Genomic DNA, 18891 nt, shown 5'->3' on the forward strand with positions numbered 1-18891 from the left:
CTGGGGAAGAAGTTTGCAAATGTTCATAGCGGAAGTCATTTACATGAGAGGCACAGACAGAGAAAAGAAGACATTTTAGCAGCACATACAGAAGTTACAAAGAAAAAGGTCAATGAAGGAACACCTCTTGATATGGAGTTTACAATACAGGAGCTGAAAACAGCGTTGGAGGGAAGTGGGTAACTGCGCCAGGTCAAGAACATCTATGCTGCGCTATGTTGAGACAATTACCAGAAGAAGCCTTGGAAATTATTGGTAAATTGTTTAATATGATTTGGAGGGAAGGTGTAATGCCAAGCAGCTGGAAGAGTGCTTTGATTCTACCTTTTGGTAAACCTGGTAAAGACCTAATGCTGGCAGTTACAGACCAATAGCACTGCCCTCTACTACCCAACCCTGAGACTCAAAAGACCTCGCAGTGTTCAATAACAATGCAAAGGACTGTGTAAAGAAATGGGAAACTGTCAATAGAACCATCACGCTTCAATGAAACGAAAAGAATAACTGACGTCTCATTTGTGCAAGTGGATGGAAAAGATCATCACGAGCAGATTAACGTATTATATAGAACAAAGGGGCTTGCTAAATAAATCTCAGAATGGCTTTCGTAAAGGTATAGATCGACACTTGACGCATTGATAAAAGTTAGCAACGAGGCAGAGAAAGCAATAAGTATAAGGAGATTCTGGCTATAGTCTATTTTGATATAGAGAAAGCATATGATTCCATGTGGAGAGAGGGCCTATTGATTAAAATGTATAAAATAGGTATTAGTGGAAGGATGTATAACTGGATATTGGATTTTTTGTCTGGACGATCATTCAAGGTAAAAGTTGGAGATGCCGTGTCAGAAGAATTCACTATAGTAAATGGGATCCCTCAAGGTAGTGTTATTAGCCCTATATTATTTAATATTATGATAAATGACGTCTTCATGGACATTGACAGAGATATTGGCTCCTTGCTCTATGCTGATGATGGAGCAATATGGAAAAGGGGAAGAAATATTAGACATGTGATCAGTCAAATTCAAAAGGCTATATTTAATGTTGAGAAGAGGTCGTGTGACTACAATACTCATCTTAAATTATATGGACAAAGTATGGAGAGGGTGACAGAGTTTAAATATTTAGGATCATGGTTTGATGAAAACTGTTTGTGGAGAACTCATATTAAGCAGATTGAAACTAAATGTGCTCAATGTTGTGAGAGTGGTTTCTGGACATCAATGGGGAGCAGATAAACGGTCACTAATGGATATCTATAGGGCTATTATACGAGCATGTATAGATTATGGATGTATGGTGTATGGAGCAGCTGCCAAGAGTACATTACAAACATTAGATATAATTCAGTTCAGAGCTTAACCCCTGTATATAGGAAGCAGTGGGCTGCCAATGACAGGCGCCTGGGGAGCCGGGGTTCAGTGTATTGCTCAGGGACACTACGACATGTGACACGTCCCAGTCGAGGATCGAACCGTTGACCTTGCGGTTGCCGGACAACCCTCTAACCCAGCGAGCCACGGTCGCCCCATTTAACATTCATAGAAGAGAGGAAGAAATGGATGGAAAGAAACTTGTATGACATTGGACATCAGACTCAAGTATACATCAATAATAATTATTATAACTATCTGCAGATATATACAGATAACGGGAATGGACACGTAGGATCAGGGGTAATCATACCAGAATTTAGGGTGACAATATGCAAACGAATTAATGACAGACTGTCTGTCTTTACAGCTGAAATTATTGCAATAATCTTGGGACTGCAATGGGTAGAAGAGGTCCGGCCTGAGAGAGTGGTCATCTGTTCAGATTCTGCTGCAGCTTTAAAGCCTAAAGTCAAAACGAACAATAAGAGAGGATTTAGTGATGGAAATATCTCTGATAATGTTGAGACTTCAAAGACTGGGAATAAATGTTCAATTTAGCTGGTTCCTGCTCATGTAGGTGTGGAGGGCAATGAGAGAGCAGATATGATTGCAAAGAGAGCACTAAAACTAAAAGAAGAGGATATATTGAATATTCCTTTTGGAAAGGGGGAAGCTAAAGCATTAATAAGAGAGGCAGGACGGGAGTTATGACAGAAGAAGTGGGACAACGACAACAAAGGAAGACATTATTATAACATTCAGAAATCCATAAATGTGAAGACATACAAAGGGAAGTATAGAAGAGAGGAGGTCATAATATCAAGGTTAAGATTCGGACACACAGGACTTAACTCAACTCTGTATTTAATGGCAAAAATGGACTCAGATAAGTGCACTGTTTATAATGTTACTGAAGACGTGGCGCATGTTATCCTGAAATGTCAAAGATACAACTCAGACAGGTACATCTTGAAGCAAACAAATGTGTAAATTGGGACAGAAGTGGAGTTTGGAGGGAGTTCTAGCAGCGGACGAAGAATGGCGCGAGTGCTGCAGGGCACTGTTGCGATTTCTTAAAGAAACGGGATTAGACCGTATGATTTAGTTGTTAGTATGTGTTGTTTAGGTTTATTTATTTATTTAGTTATTTATATATATATATATATATATATATTATTTTATTATTTTATTTTATTATCAGAAAAGTGAAGAAAAGTTGACCCTGAAAATGCACACTCCGGTACAGTAGGTGGCGGTATGCACCTATGCAAGTTGGTTGCGATCCGCCAATGGAATTTAAAGAAGAAGAAGAAAGCAAGAGCGCGTGGGGTCATTGGACATTCTGTAGTGGTCTTTGGCGCCCTCCAGTGGTAGCTGGAGCTAATTGAATTCGGATCAGGTGGAGAGTCAGCTGATTCCAGCACAAACAGGAAGAGGAAGTCATATTTCAACAAACTAGTCATGTAAAAATAGCTAACTCATTTGTGCCCTTGTTTTATTTATCAAGAAAAGGCTCCCGACTCAAACGATGTTCGGTGGAGACGATGAAGAGGGGGACTTCCTGTCTCCCACAGGAGGGTGAGTTTGTTTGTTTCCAGCAAGCTAACGCTACTAGCCGGTGAGCTAACTAGCTTAGCACCATTTAGCCATGGCTAGCTGTTCTCGTGTATGAGCCAAATCTCAATTTGACATCTGGCAAATTATTGTGACGTGGTTTGCAACTAATAGCTGTGAGACATTAACCGGAAGCCCAGGCGATTTAAAACAAGTTGTTCTCTTATTCGGTTTACATGTTGCACCAGGAAGTCAATGTGTTTGATTTATTTTAGTTGTATGGTTCATTATTCTTCCACCAAAATACCAGTTCATAAATTATATGAATGAAGTTCTTTCAGAAGAACACATGTTTTCCGAATGTTCCTGCTGGTTTAAACACAGATATGCTGTATATCTATATATCTATATCTATATACCTATATCTATATCAGACTGTATGCTGCATTGGAGAGTGGAATACTGCAGGTTAGGGTTAGTTCGCTCACTTCATGGCTGTTTGTACCATGTGAGTTAGCAGCTAACGGTACAAAGTGTTTTCATCCTGCGGAGAGTTCTAAAGATCACATCTGTACCAAACTAACAACATTACTCACACAAGGGCGAGTTATTCTGGACACCGTGTCTGATGATGATCTCATGCCTTCATGTGTCCTCTGACGTGTCCTCTGACCTGTCCTCTGTCTGTGCAGCCAGGTCCTCTGTCAGTAGATGAGACAGAAGCTCCTCATGCTGTGAGTGAATGTTGGGACCTACTAAAGGTCACTCTGTGGTCACTCTGAAGGTCACTCTGAGGTCACTCTGTGGTCTGTTAAGGTTTTACATTCAGGTCTGATGAACCAAACCTGTTGTCAAATGCAGGGTTTTAGATCTCGCTCAAAGATAGTCGATTAGAAAGGATGAAGATAATGTGTTTACATGTGTAGGTTATGTAATTTTAAATGGATGTTTCAGGAACAAGCAGCCAGTGTAGGCATGCTCTGGGGGAGGAGTGCTTATGGCAGCTAATTCCTATCACATGCTGCCTGTTAGAGGAGCAAGGCGAAGCCCAGCTCTGCTCAGCCGGGACCCAGCACCCAGTCTGCTCCTCGCTTTCTTCCTCTGCTGTGCTGTTGAATCTACCACGAAGGTGTGAGTGCACAGGGGGCTGAGAAGTCAGGGATAGCCCGGTACCGGAGGGCTGGAACCTCCAATAGAAGGAGTTTGACTCACACATGCAGACGGACTGCCCCTCTCTCATCCCAGCTCCTTACCGTGGGAGATGAGAGCCTCGAGGCTTCCAACATGTCTGCTTTGGAAGATACCAGTGACTACCAGTGGAAGGAGTTCCAGGGGTCAGTACAAGTCAGCTGGGCAGTTCTCCAACGCTCGTCTTCTTTCAATGGCACAGAAAGTCTGCAGAGGTTTTGATCCAGCCGCCCCGGTTCGGTCCCTGAGATCTGTGCCTCTGATGGAGGCAGTAGCTCTATCTATGTCGCAGTCTGTAGTTATGTGGTCCAGATATAGTGGCTTCCTTACTACAGTTGTTGTTGTCGTCAGAAAATGAATGGCCATCAATCTTTTTTTAATGTTTCATCAAGTGTTTGACACTTTTAAACCAGAATTGTCAAATGTTTGCTGGTTCTGGTTGGTCAGACGTGAGGATGAGCTGCCTCTCTCTGTTTGATATTGGAGCCTAACCCTGAAAGCATTGAGGACGACGTGGGAGTCAGTAGTTTGACCATGAATGTAGCTCCCCGATGCAGAGCAAGCTTCATCTGCTGAGGGGAAAGTTAAATGTTCAGAGCTGTTGAGGTGAGGCCGGTAACCCCTGAGACGGAGAGGAGAGGCTTGCAGGGCTGCGTCACACGCCGTCTCTTGTATCTGAGGCCATCTGTAGCCACAGAGCGGGTCAGACATTTCCTGGCAATAACCATATGAAGATGATCTTCACACCTGTTCTCCTTGCAGGGCCAAGTTGGCCTCCCTGTTTGGACTAGACCAGCAAGGCAGTCAGGGGAACGAGTCCTTCCAGTACACGGCACCGAAGCAGCCCAGAAAGAGCTCCAATGCAGGTGAGACCATCGGCGACGTCGGTGACTCCAGATTCAGCCGTGACGTGGAGGCTCAACTGAAACGTGTCTTTTGTTTGTTTGCAGCACCAGCCGCCCAGAAACCAGTTCCAGCACCTGCAGCTCCTGCAGTGCTGTTTGCCACAGCAGTCCAAGCCTTCAGATAGTGAGGAGACTCGTCTTCTCATGTTTGAAGCATTTCAATGTAGCTTGAAAGCTTCTCATGTGTTTTGTAAATGTAAAACATGTGCGGGCTGCAAACGTTCAATCCCCACAAGAATTGTTTTGCAACACTTATAAACTGTAACTATACAATGGATCTCCATATAAACTGCATCATTAATGACGGCTCTCTTCTTGTACCAAGTGAGTTGAGACCCTTTCTGCCACTCTTGTCCCATGTGCAGTATTAACGGACAGTATGTGAAGCAGGGGAAGCTGGGAGCAGCCGTACTGGGCAACCACACAACTAAAGAGGTCGGAGGTTTGCTAATTGGTCACTTGTTTGAGATTATTGGTGTGACTTTTGATTGTTATGAATAATGCACCTCTTGTCTTCTGCAGTACAAGCTGCTTCTGTACTTGAGCCAACAGAAACAAGTGACCGCTGCCAAGATTCCTGCGGGCTTTGTGTTCACGGTGAGTGGAGACGTAAAGAACGTTGGACATGTATACGGACAGATGATGTGATGCATTAGAGGAATATCACACGTCACACTTTTCCAACAACGTATGGAACAACTTTTGAATCTTTTCTGGGTCTGAAAATGTTTCCGAACTGATACAAAGTCCAACGCTTGATCACAAACTCTTTAAGTATTTTAAGATTCTTTGAGATAATGTTATTTATCTGATAGTTGGATTAACTATCCAACTATCCACTACTATAGTGACACTATAGTAGTGTACAACTATAGTGTCACTATAGTAGTACACTACTATAGTGACACTATAGTAGTGTACTACTATAGTGTCACTATAGTGACACTATAGTGACACTACAGTAGTGTACTACTATAGTAGTACACTACTGTAGTGTCACTATAGTACTTATAGATTTTAGTACTCAATGAGCCGAGAGCCATCAGAGGAGTAAAGGATGACTAAAGGAATTCAATGATGGGCAAAATGTGCGACCTGGCCGATGGCATGGTTCTGCCAGACGGGTCCATTGAGTACTAAAATCATTGCAGATGTTTGACTCCAATAGTGTACTACTGCTGATGAGAAATTATGCAGAAATGAAGAGATAAAATAAAAATGATCACGTGTTGTTTCTCTCCTGCAGGTCCAGCCAAACAATTACTGCACGTTCTATGATGAGCAGAGGCAGAACTGGTCCCTGATGTTTGAGTCAGACAAGGCTCTCTGGGACTTCTGCAGAGAGGTGAGTTGATCACGATGGATCTGCAGCACCCTTGTATTATTCTTGCCTACATTACATGCATGCTTTGGTTCTGTTGTTTATTAGACATTGACTTCTTTTATGTGCATCAGGTGTGTCTGGCGAAAGTGAACAGCGAAGTGTCCTTAGATGCTGTGGTGGTTCAGGATCTGAGTCTGGGTGAGGGCCAGGCGGTGGAGAATGGAGACTCGTTGGAGGTGGTGTACACAGGCTGGCTCCTGCAGAACCACGCCATCGGCCAGGTCGCACACTTTGCCCATCATTGAATTCCTTTAGTCATGTTGTCTCCACTTCCTGTGGCTTTGACTCCTCTGATGGCTCTCGGCTCATTGAGTACTAAAATCATTGCAGATGTTTGACTCCAACCAGAACAAGGACAAGTTTCTACGACTGAAGGTTGGAGCTGGAAAAGTGATTAAAGTGAGTCCAAGTTCAGTCCCCATGACACAACACCTGCTCATGCTGTCACATGGTCTGCTCCTCTTTATTACTGTATATCTATTTGATCTCTGTATCTCGTGATCTGCTCTGGGTTCCTTTACGTTTCACAAGTTTTGCATGATGTTTGTTCATAAAACTATCTGTACAGATCGTACTTTAGCAGCAGATTGCTTTTAGATGTTTCCGAACATAATCTGGTTCAGTATCATGTGTCATTGGGCTTAGCTTTAAATGGCCAGCCTGAGCTGACTGCATCATGTTCATCATCATCATCATATGACATCATTATACATTACTGTCCATACATGATTATTTCATTGTCTGTGTCTGAGCAGGGCTGGGAGGAAGGGATGCTTGGGTTGAAGAAGGCCGGCCGGCGTCTCATCGTCATCCCACCCAGCCAGGCCTACGGGTCCAAGGGAGTCCCCAACCGCGTCCCCCCAAACAGCACTCTTGTTTTTGAAACGGAGCTTCGACGGGTAACAACCATCTGCTCTCGTATTTGGCCTTTTCTAATATACCTGCTCGTTCTAACGGCACACGCATATTCCATTGCACCTTCTGGTGGGACCTCTTTACTGCTCGTTGCTTGTAATGTTTGTGAAGTAAGCTGAAGCCTTTTCTGATTTTCTTTTTTGTGCCTTAGGTGAAGTTTGCCAAGGGCAACGGCTCCGTTAGCGGCAGTGCCAGCTCCAGAGACTCTGCCGCTTCCTCCCCCGTTCCTTCCCCAGCCCCCAGTGTGGAGAACCTGGCCTCAGAGCCCCCAGTACAGACAAGCGCCTCTGGTCCCGGCAGACCAGGGTGAGATTTAAACCTCGGGGAATAGTTGACGGCATCATCTTGAACTTGTTTGTCACTTAAGATGATCTGTTTCCGGCCTTTTGTGTTTGTTGCAGCGAGCCACCACTTCGTGCGAAGTCAAACTCGCTCAGTGAGCAGCTGGCAGTAAGGACCCGCACGGCTTATCAACAACTTAATATGACATTCATTCTGTTCAGTTATTGTGCAGCTGTATTCATGGAAGCTTTTTTCTTTCAAACCTCAGAACCCAGATGCCACAAAGGCCAAGCTGATCTCTCGCATGGCAAAGATGGGCCAGCCCATGTTGCCCTTTCTGACCGGAGGGTCCAGCCAGCCGGAGTCCAGTGATTCTGAGCTTGAGGTGGGTCTGCAGCTTCTACGGTCCACTTTAAAGAATACGTCTCGCAATATTCTACATTATGTTCTCGAGTTGTCCGTCTTATTCTTGTGAGGACGATATCTGAGGGACGCCCTGAGGGATGGTCTTCAGATGTCTCCTTGGACTCCAGGATTATGATAACAGTTTTACACAAATGACTAATAGCATTATCAAGTGATGGCATGTTGAGGAAAACAACCTCAAGGTGGTAATTCTAGTTCTTATCGTCAACAAACTCCATAAATAGACCAACAACTGATGGATCTACTATACAGTGTTGTGTGTGTATCACAGCCTGTCTCTTCTTCCTCAGTGAGCCTCATCACCATGAACACACACACACACACACACACACACACACACACACTAGTTTACACACACCGTCCTGCTGCCACAAATACTCACTAGAGCACCATTTGTGGATTAATCCGCCGCTGAAAATAGTCCCTAACAAATGCACTCTTTCCTGCTCTTTGAGTAGCATCTGATTAAAGACTAGAGTGACCAGCTATTTAGGAATATTGTAACCTTATTATGAGAAATAAATTACAAATCTGTTAGAAAACATACGTGTTGAAGGACTTTAGACGGGGTAGAGAAGTCCCAAAGACTAACATTGTTGCTTTTGAGGAACTTTTAACTGGTTATGAATACTAATGCCTCTATATGACCGTCATAAGGTAGCGAGACCATCAGAGAGAAGATGGTCTATTTCTATATCGACTTATTCTTATGCTCGTCATCGTTGCCTCCGGGTACACGGCAGCAGCGTCTCCTACTCCGCCGGCACCGCGCTGCTGCAGACCCAGGCCGTGTTGTTGAGCTCGCTGGAGGGAAGGGAGGCACGGGAGAGCCAGGACTGACTGGAGCAGCCTGTCAGACACCTGCGGTAGTCAAATAAGAGCTTTTCTAAAGCGACTGGTGCTCGGAAACATTACCGCTTTCGACCACAGTGAGTCGCAAAATCAACACAAAATGAACGTTCTTGTAGTAACTTTACTGGGATTTGTTGACGATAAGAAAAATAATAAATAGAAATATGAAAGCCAGCTGCCTCCATCTGCACAAAAGCTCAAAGATAAAATAATATTAGAGTTTGATTAGAAAACCACAATAGAAGCTTTTGAAGTGACGTGCGGTACAGACCTGTCGGGTCAAGGAGGAGCTTCATCAAGCCTGCTCTTACCTTCAATCTGTCTCGCAAATCCCCTGATTTCATGGGAATGCAATACAAAACATCTGAGTGCCCCTAAAAATGGCTGTCTGCCAGATGTGGTGTCATGACTGACTTGGTGCCACTATTGGGTTGATCTGCAGGACACCGGTGGCAGCAGAGCAAAGGACCGGCCTGCAGCTCTGTCTCCGGTGCAGATGTCCTCTGCTGCTCCAGCCTCAGCACATGGTAAACTTCTTCCACTTGTTCGTATGTGCATTCCTCCTCCAGCAGCTCTAGAGTACAGAGAACACAGTATGTTTTACTATTTCTTGGTAAATTCCTTTATTCCTTTATGTATTTTCCTGCAGTACATCCTCATCCTCACACTGCTCCGTCTGCTGCCTTACTTCCTGTTATGACGACGGCTGCCCCACAGCCTGGGCTGTCGGGCAGCAGCCATGCCTTTCAGGTGAGATTATATCCACATTTTGTACTGACTCATCATCAGTAAGTACATCATGGACACATGTGTTAACAGCAGTGCATGGTGTTGTTTCACAGCCTTACTCCTACACTCAGAGCTCTCAGCTGCAGCCTGTTGGCCAGGTCTACCCTGCACAAACCATCCCATACATGGGTAAGAAACAACGCTCAACTCCGTTACAAGAAGCCATGATGATCAGTGGAGCGTTGATGTCGAGGGTTGTACGGAGTGACATTTAAAATGTAGTGCAGTTTGTCAGTAAAGCTGTGCACTTGAGCAATACATGATTCAGCTGTGAGAGCGTTTTGAGTTTGATTTAAATGCTGAAACCCTTTGACTGTGTGCTTCTCAGGCTCCAGTGATGTGACGTCCTTCTTGATGACTGAGGCCCGACAACACAACACAGAGATCCGGTTAGCGGTCGGAAAAGCAGCAGATAAAGTTGATCAACTAGCCTCAAAGGTACAAACTCTCTGTACGATAATGTGTTGACTGAGAGGCTCTAGAGCAGTGTTTTTCAACCTTTTCTGAGCGGAGGCACATTTTTTACATTAAAAAGATCCCGCGGCACACCAACAAACAAAAACGTTACAAAATGACACCTTTTAGCATAATACAGCAGATATGCAGAGGTGTCAAACTCAATCACAGGGAGGGACAAAACTAAACATTGTGACTACGTTGAGGGCCAAATAGAGTCACCATATAATAAACAGGACAGAAGGGATATTGGACAAAGTGCAAAAAGAATACATGTTGAGGTATGCTACATTATATGTGTGTATTATTATACACACATGTGTGTGATCACAGACATGTCTGTGATCACACACATGTGTGTGATCACAGACATGTCTGTGATCACACACATGTCTGTGATCACAGACATGTATGATCACACGTGTCTGTGATCATACGTTCCCGTCCCTGAAGCTGGAGGTTTAGCGCAGTGAGATGCTTCGTTATGTGCGGGACAGTTACGATAAACATATGATATTTTCTGGCAGGCTGGATATATGCTGACAACTATCTAAATGTGTTGATCCTTATAGGCTTTTCATCTGGGTTATGTTGTCCAGGGCCCAGTTCAGAGTCTACATTTTTCCTTTTCAAATATTTCTCCATCGCTGTTCGTCTTGTCACCGCAACATCTCCCGCGCGTCATTTCATTCTACTGTCCTAAATGAACAAGGTCATTACTGCGCTACCTACTGTCACCCACTGGCATGGAAGAGCATGTATTACTTAGCCAGACACGATATTGCAGCTCAGACGCTCAACAACTAAATCATATTTTTTTTTTTAGACTCATTAAGTGAAATTGGACATTTTCCCACAGCACACCTGACGATCTCTCACGGCACACTGGTTGAAAATCACTGCTTTAGAGGACCAGTGTGTAGGATTTAGTGGCACCTGGTGGTGAACTCCCACACCTCCCCTTCCAAGAACCTACGCTGGCTAATGGATCCCCCCCCAAATCCTCCACACTGGTCCTAATAGAAAAGAGATGCATGTGGTTCTTGTCTTTTGTTTTACTTGAAAAGATAGATGACCTTCAGAGGCAGGGGAGTCTCTCCATGGGTGTTCCTAGTATGTCGATGGAAACCTCCATGATCATGCACAACATCCAGAGAATCATCCAGGTACGGTGCATGTCTTTCCTCAGCTCCATTTACAACACAAAGACCGTTTCTCTTAGCACATCTGTCGGTGTACTGGGATCATATCGTGTTCTAAAAACTCTTGTTTTATTTTAGGAAAATGAATGTTTAAAAAAGGAAGTCTTTGAGAAAAGCTCTCGCATTGAGGAGCAGAACCATAAGATTGGGGAGCTCATCAACCAGAACCAGAGGTGAGTCAGAAAGTGTCCAACAGTTCTGTCTGACAGCCGGCCAGACGATCGCGTCCTACCACGAGTTCATCTAGAGATGGACCTATGATAATGTGCAGCTCTTCTGTTTAAGCTCAATCATGTGACTTGAGTTATTATTTAGTTTTGTTTCACACAGCTGTCAGGATAGAATAAGGATCAATCTCCAACATGCTGTTTTATATGATCTTTATGAGACGATGTCACATCTTTGTAGTCACATCTTTGTAGTCCCATCATACTTCAGTGTGGAAGTAAAATGAGTGAATTAAAATGACAATGTAACTGGTAAGAATAATAAATAATGTATGAACTTAACGATGTGTATGGGCCTCTATCTGCTCTCACACATGACTATTTCTACATGACTGAGTCGTCCATATCTCCTTCTCACTGATGAAGTATCACAAAGTGCTGTTGCTGTATCTGAGGTGGATGTAACATGATTGTGCTGTGGTGGTCTAGGTACGTGGAGCAGAGTAACCTGCTGCTGGAACAGAGGAACGACTCCCTCAAGTCATCCAGTGAACAGCACCAGGCCAGATTACTGCAGGCTGAGCTGGACAAGGTGAGGACGCGTCTTCACTGGGGAAAAGGGCAACACCTGAGACTGCTCCAAGTTCTCATGCTGTGCTGACAGACTACACTGTTAGTCAGTAGATAGTGGTTTATTATGGAGCTAAACCATCGCATGCACTACAGTATTGACATACCTTTTTGATCTGAGCCTGAAATGCAGCACAGCTGGCCTGGGTAGGGTTAGAGGTAGGGTTAGAGGTAGGGGTAGAGTTAGGGTTAGGGTTAGAGGAAGGGTTAGAGGTTGGGTTAGAGGTTGGGTTAGAGGTAGAGGAAGGGTTAGGGGTAGAGGTAGGGTTAGAGGTAGAGGTAGAGGAAGGGTTAGGGGTAGAGGTAGGGTTAGAGGTAGAGGTAGAGGAAGGGTTAGAGGTAGAGGTAGAGGTAGGGGTAGGGGTAGGGTTAGGGGTAGGGTTAGGGTTAGAGGAAGGGTTAGAGGAAGGGTTAGAGGAAGGGTTAGAGGAAGGGTTAGAGGTTGGGGTAGAGGTAGGGTTAGAGGTTGGGGTAGAGGTAGGGTTAGAGGTAGGGTTAGAGGTAGGGTTAGGGTTAGGGTTAGAGGTTGGGTTAGAGGTTGGGTTAGAGGTAGAGGAAGGGTTAGGGGTAGAGGTAGGGGTAGAGGTAGAGGAAGGGTTAGAGGTAGGGTTAGAGGTAGAGGTAGGGTTAGAGGTAGAGGTAGGGGTAGGGGTAGGGTTAGGGTTAGGGGTAGGGTTAGAGGTGGGGTTAGGGGTAGGGTTAGAGGTGGGGGTAGGGTTAGAGGTAGGGGTAGGGTTAGAGGTAGGGTTAGAGGTAGGGGTAGGGTTAGGGGTAGGGTTAGAGGTAGTTTAGGAATGGTGTCTGTGGTGTGACGTTTGTCCAGCAGAGAGCACTGAAGTGTAAAATGTCCTGCTCAGTACTTTTCCTCTTGAATAACCAAATTTAAGGCATCTTTATGGAGAAAAAAAAGTTTGATACATATTTATGGAAATGTTTTCTAAATATTACGTTCCAGTCATTTAGCAGACACTTTGATCCAAAGTGACTTACAATCCAGATGTTATCACACCGTAGGCTCAGCTACAGGAGACATTGTTGGGGTTAAATGTCTTGCTCAAGGACACATCGACGTGTGACTAGTGGAACCGGGGACCGAACCACCGACCCTCTGATAGGACGGCCCTGCTCTCCACTTAGCCACAGTCGCTCATATGTCTCTCTATATAACTATGTATTCATTTATATAGAGTTCTGTTAAAGGTGTAAATTGTCTTGTAAAAGAAACCACATTTATTCACTATTGTACCATATGTACGTTCACTATATACACGGGACTCAAATGACAAATCAAACAAGGAAAGGTGCTACAATCTTTACATCACATGTGTCTGTAACTGGTTTTAAATTGTTTTTACATGATTTTGGTGAAAACTGAATCTCAAATGTGTGTGAATTTGTAAGATAGACTGAAGGATCAGAAGTTCCTCTGTGGATTGAGACCGTTCTCTTGAGTGAACTCTTACTACCCATTGGACAATCAGAAGCACTATCTAGTCTCAAAGCTGAGAACAGATGGTTTCATCACCTCATTAAATGATTTTTTGCAGGACAGTGACATTTGGCAGAATGACTTTGCAACACAAAGTGATCAGTAATGTGCTTTGTACTGTTGCAGAGATAAGTGGTACATTGTGAATAGTAATGTAAAGAGTACGTACGTCATTATCTTCTGTTCTACGCCATGTGAATTTCACTTGAGTAATACACTTAGTATGTATTAAATGGTTTTCTGTCTGTTACCTGTCACACATCTGATGCTAAATATAAGGAGTTCACTCTCTGCCTGCTTGTTTGCGCTGCAGTGCTGCTCTGAGAACAATCCAGCATTTACTGCTCTCTCTCCTCAGCATGCTCTGCCTCAGGACCTGGGCTCCGGCCAGGTGAGCCTGTTTTCTCTGTGTAGCGCTACCAGACCGGGTCAAACAGTATCTGCAAGAGAAGAAGGAAACGACAAAGTCAAATTGTGTAAGCGCTCCAAATCAACCTGGAAAACAAAGCAAAGACGTCTCCTCAGTTTGTCATTAACAGTTCCCATGTAGAGAGCACAACAGAAGCATGTCCACGTCACAGGACAGTAGTGAGTTTACACACTCTCTGCAAACGATTTCAAATTCACTCTGGATGCAACATCTGACAATCCTCTTCCAAACGTGCTCAAAGTGTGACGCCTCCTGTGGAACTACTGTTTGACCCAGATCTGACCGCTGCCGCTGGAATCATCCTCCTCATGTCACACTTCAAAGACATTTGAACTAACTTTCCTTCTTCTCTTTCCATCAGCCATCACTCACCATCTTCCTCCCACAGGGTCGCGCTGCTCACACCACTAGCACCAGTAGCCATTCATCTCGGCTGTCCTTCTGTTGTTCCACTGTCTCTGTGTGGCCGGGGTTTTCCTTCACTGCAGACACTGGTACATCACCCCTCCCCCTGTCGTCCTGCTTCTCCATCAGGTCCGTCTGACGGAGGATTTGGCTTCGTCCGCGGCCCAGCTGTCTCAGCTGCAGCTAGAAGCTACAGCTCACCAGCAGAAGGCCTCGGTGCTGCAGAGTGAACTGAGCTCAGCGCTGCATGACAGTGAGAGGCACTGCCAACGCATCGCTGCCCTGGAAACCCAGCTGGGAGGTTAGTGTTGATGGAGAGTCCTGCAGCACGTCTTGCCATCATGAAAGGTCATAACATAACAACAGGCGCTAAATGGACTGTACTTGTATAGTTCTCTTCTAGTCTTCCGACCACTCGCAGCGCTACAACACTAGATCTCATCATTCATGTTGCTTTGTTAGCAGATCCAGATACATTTTGAAGAACTAAAAATTCCATAGAAGACAAAAGAAATGCTGAAAATACAGTTACTGACTAACTGAGCAGAGGCCATGTTGGTCCACGATAACTGTAAAGAACGCTGCTTTATATGTTCCAGAGCTGAAGGAGGCAGCAGAGAGGACTCAGGCTCAGTACCGCTCAGAGAAGCAAAGACGCAAAGAGATGGAGCTGAGAGTTGGCAACATGGAGGAGGAACTGCAGGACCTAAAGACTGATAAAGAGAGCCTAGAACGAGTACGTATGCATCATGTTCTGGTCCTTCTGTCAGTGACCTTGGGTCTCCCCAGAGGGCAGCCACTTCACATCAGTGCACAGAAGACCACATGGTGACAAGGATGATATGTTTAAGAACTGTTCAGATCAAGAAAGAATTCACGCAGGAGTTTTTGAAATGTGAAAGACTTGTTGTGTAAATGTTGACTAACGGATGGTTCCCCTTCCTTTAAGACATTCTCAGAGAGGAAGAACAAGTGGCAGGCTGAGCGTCAGCGTCGGGATGAGGAGGTGGAGGAGCTCCGTAAAAGCAGCCAGCAGGAGGTGGACAATCTTCGAGCTCAACTCCGCAATGCCAGGACCAGCACCGACAACGCTGCATCTGAACAGGTTGCGTCCAATGACAGGGCTCTACTGTAGGAATGTGAAGGGTAACGGGATGGGTTCATAACGTCTCTCTGATTTCCTCAATTAGTTCTGGATCAGGTAAAGTTATAGTGAGGAACCTTTAACTAAAGTATAAAACCAATGCCTCTATATGACCTCCGTCATCAAAGAGACCATCAGAGAGAAGATGGTCTGTTTCTATAGAGTTACTCTTAATGCTCGCCATCGGAGCCACCGGGTCGGATTCTGGTGAAATCAGATGAACTCATGCAGGTTCACCAGAAACTCCTTCAGCTCAGACTCCAGCAGAGACCGGTCCACCGTGAACAGACCCAGATCCTCCAGCAGAGACCGGGTTCTTTCTGAAAGCTTTACTAAAGCCCGTTCTATGGAAGTGTTTACCTCAGTGGCTACATTGTGGACATGGCTTCACTAACGTATACCTTGTATGTGTCACAGTTGTCTCAGCTGCAGGCGGAGCGGGAGGACGAGTGGAAGGGGAAGTGTGAGCAGATGTTGGCCTCTGCTAAAGAGCAGCACAGTCGAGAGCTGGCTGAGCTAACGGAGCACAGAGATGCTCTGCAGGACAAGCTAACGCAGCTACAGGAGAAGGTAGACAAGCTAGCCACGGTAAAACACGAACATGAGCAATATCATCCGTTTGTCTCATTGGCTGTTGACTTAATGAGGAAGTCCAACTCTGTACATGATGGTAACTTTATTAGACTACAGATGACATTATGGGAGATGTAGGTCCAGCAGCTTTGTGATGCTGGAGTAACCCGTTTAATCATAATGTGATTCCTCTAGTGTGATTGTTGTATCTTTTCATCACAATACAGAGCAGATTTACTACATTCATGTTTTATGTTCATTACATCGGCTTCAACAAATGAAGGAGTAATATGTTCCTCATCATTTGAATGACTGTTGTTGGGTCACATGAAGGATTTATTTATACATGTACCAAAAACTCAAAGGCTCAAATAGCTGCTGCCAAAGAAAACAAATCCATAAAGTACCTTTGGTTTGTTTACTTAGATTCACCATAATGTGAAAGAAGAAACAGTTGTTTGTACAGTATTATGTAATGTGAATATATGAGTTGTGATTGCCTTATGTACGGCCTCTCTCACTCAACAGTTCACGGTTCTGAAGCAGTCCAGAGATTCAGAAGAACAGGCTTTGCTACAACACGGCAGGGAGACTGAGGAGCTGCAGGTCCTTCAGGAGAAAGTAAGTCGTCAGTCAGCCGGTGCTTCTAATTAGATCAAACGGTCGTCATTGGCAGGGAATGTCCACAACTAATTTGTTCATTACTATCACCCCCCTCCCTCCACACACACACACACACACACACACACACACACGCACACACACACCCCGTCACTGCATGTTGTTCTCTTTAAGTGCACAGCCTTGGAGCAGCAAGGACTAGCTGTAAGGGAGGAACTGGAGAGAAGAGTGGCTGAACTGGAGAAGAAGCTGGCAGAGGAGGAGAGCTCAGGAGACACTTCAGCAGAGGTGAGGAGTCATCCATGAACACTCACACACACACGTAAACCAGTCCATGTTGAACCAGCACCTTTATGATCCAGTCAGAACTCAATCTGAATAGGATTCTAATGTTACGGATGTGATGATGTAATGAATAGAGTGTGATAGTGCTCATCATCTCTGTGTGTACCTGCAGGTGAAGCGTGTGATGAACGGTGTTTTTCACTCCCTGCGGGGGGAGTTTGACCTCGGGGAGTCTTACAGTGGCCAGGCTGTGCTGGGGGTGATCGTCACGACTATTAAGGTGAGTGTCTTTACACAGAAACAAGGTTCTGGATCGCACCCCCCACAGATCCAAACAGGGAGTGGAGGCACAAACGTCCAGCTCATCATCCTCTTATCTATCCATCTCAAGGGCTTTCATCAGTGGACCAGCACCACATAGGGACTCATTGATTTCAATGAAAATCTTCAAGATGATTACATTAAGAAAAAGACTTAGAACCAGTGAGCTTTAGGGAGAGACTGAGAAGAGTTCTCCTGCCTGAGAAGAACCGTAAGGAGTAAGAGGATCAGTGAAACAGGCAGGACCTGACTCCTCCAAGCTCTAACAACCAGCTGCTCTAGAAGGCACAGGTCACCAGAGAAGAGATGCTGTGGTCACTTCTCAGGGTGTGTAGAAGCCTGGCAGCAGTAATACCCAGCTACTGTATACACACACACACACACACACATGTCATTGTATTCACTATAATAGAGGCGGATGATACTTACTGTCTGATATTTATATAACACACTAGTGCCATGCATATGTGTTGTTGACCTGTCCTCATGATATTTCTCTTCCAGAATGTAACCATGCAGCTTCTGGGGGGCACAGACAGAGCTCCACTGAGACCGAGTAAGGACGAAGAGGAGGAAGAGGAAGAAGAGGAGGAAGGAAGTGATGACGTGAAACAAAGACAGCAGACTGTACAGAATGTACATGTGAATGGTGACCGAGAAGTCGGAGAGGAAAAAGATTATGAGGCTGATTCAGACTCTCACAAAGTCGGTGAGACCCAGATGGATCAGGAAGTAGCAGCAGACGAGGAGACAGAGATGGAGTCAAAGACACAAAGTCAGACTGAAGCAGTAGAGGCCACTGAACCGAAACCCACACAGACAGCAGATTGTGAAGTGCAGCAGGAGACGGCAGGACACTCTGTTCCTGAGATCTCTCCAGAGGAAAAGCACAGCGATCAGTCTGTAGATCTCGATGAGGAACCTGATGAGAGTCCACCGCCTGAGGACGGACAGGAAGCTGTGTCAGGAAGGAATGGAGAAGAAATGCATGGGGCTTCTCAGGAAGCCTTTGGACCCCCAGCCAACCCACCTCCACCACCAAGCAGCTCAAGAGAGGACACAAGGTGAGTCCTGGCATCACCGCTTGCGATGTCATCATACCTGGCCAGCAACGGTGTCTGTCAGTGACGTCTCATAAAGGCAACAGGAGCCGTCTCCGTGCTGCAGTGTGCTCCATCTCCTACGGTCTACGGCCGTATTCATGGCCCTACTTCCACATAGGAGGTTTGATGTTGTTCATGGGGGAGGGGTCTATAGTCTTCTTCTTTAAGAGTGGCTGAATAACAGCTGACCTGACCCGCTAGATGGTTTGTTTCACAGAACCATCTGAGAAGATGTCATTTGAAACTGTTTGCTTTTAAAGAATAGTTGGCAGGTGATTTGATAAAACATCTGTCAATCAAACTCTTACCAAAGCGAGTCAGGAGAAGAGCGATCACATGTTGTCCATGGAGAAAAGCCTTCAGTGTCGTCTTGCTCTTCTTTCAATGAA

At 45.1% G+C, this 18891-nt stretch overlaps 1 protein-coding gene across 3 annotated transcripts; it reads left to right on the forward strand.

The window, feature by feature from the left end:
- The first annotated feature begins 2787 nt into the window (after nt 1-2787).
- On the forward strand, nt 2788-18885 carry fkbp15b (FKBP prolyl isomerase family member 15b). Of its 3 annotated transcripts, none has more exons than XM_031879566.1 (28): nt 2788-2959; nt 4886-4989; nt 5074-5152; nt 5394-5463; nt 5551-5625; nt 6275-6373; nt 6484-6633; nt 6743-6811; nt 7168-7311; nt 7479-7633; nt 7729-7777; nt 7878-7994; nt 9330-9414; nt 9537-9637; nt 9730-9805; nt 10005-10114; nt 11200-11298; nt 11413-11507; nt 11991-12093; nt 13979-14011; nt 14585-14756; nt 15055-15191; nt 15405-15560; nt 16017-16169; nt 16701-16793; nt 16968-17081; nt 17251-17358; nt 17904-18885. In XM_031879566.1, the coding sequence occupies exons 1-28, from the start codon at nt 2910-2912 to the stop codon at nt 18465-18467; spliced, it is 3360 nt and encodes a 1119-aa protein (XP_031735426.1). In that variant the 5' UTR covers nt 2788-2909; the 3' UTR covers nt 18468-18885. The 3 variants fall into 3 exon arrangements, with proteins under 3 accessions (XP_031735426.1, XP_031735428.1, XP_031735427.1); XM_031879568.1 differs by having other exon boundaries at nt 17470-17996; XM_031879567.1 differs by lacking the exon at nt 13979-14011.
- Nucleotides 18886-18891: the final 6 nt, after the last annotated feature.

The sequence above is a fragment of the Anarrhichthys ocellatus genome, unplaced genomic scaffold, assembly GCF_004355925.1.
Source record: "Anarrhichthys ocellatus isolate YVR2014 unplaced genomic scaffold, GSC_Weel_1.0 scaffold293, whole genome shotgun sequence".
Classification (NCBI taxonomy): Eukaryota; Metazoa; Chordata; class Actinopteri; order Perciformes; family Anarhichadidae; genus Anarrhichthys; species Anarrhichthys ocellatus.

Bases quoted from the DNA above. Each gene is read 5' to 3' on its own strand.
- fkbp15b (XM_031879566.1), top strand. From the start codon at position 2,910: ATGTTCGGTGGAGACGATGAAGAGGGGGACTTCCTGTCTCCCACAGGA. The intron at 5,626-6,274 runs GTGAGTGGAGAC...TCTCTCCTGCAG, and splicing joins CTGCGGGCTTTGTGTTCACG to GTCCAGCCAAACAATTACTG. The intron at 7,312-7,478 runs GTAACAACCATC...TTTGTGCCTTAG, and splicing joins TTGAAACGGAGCTTCGACGG to GTGAAGTTTGCCAAGGGCAA.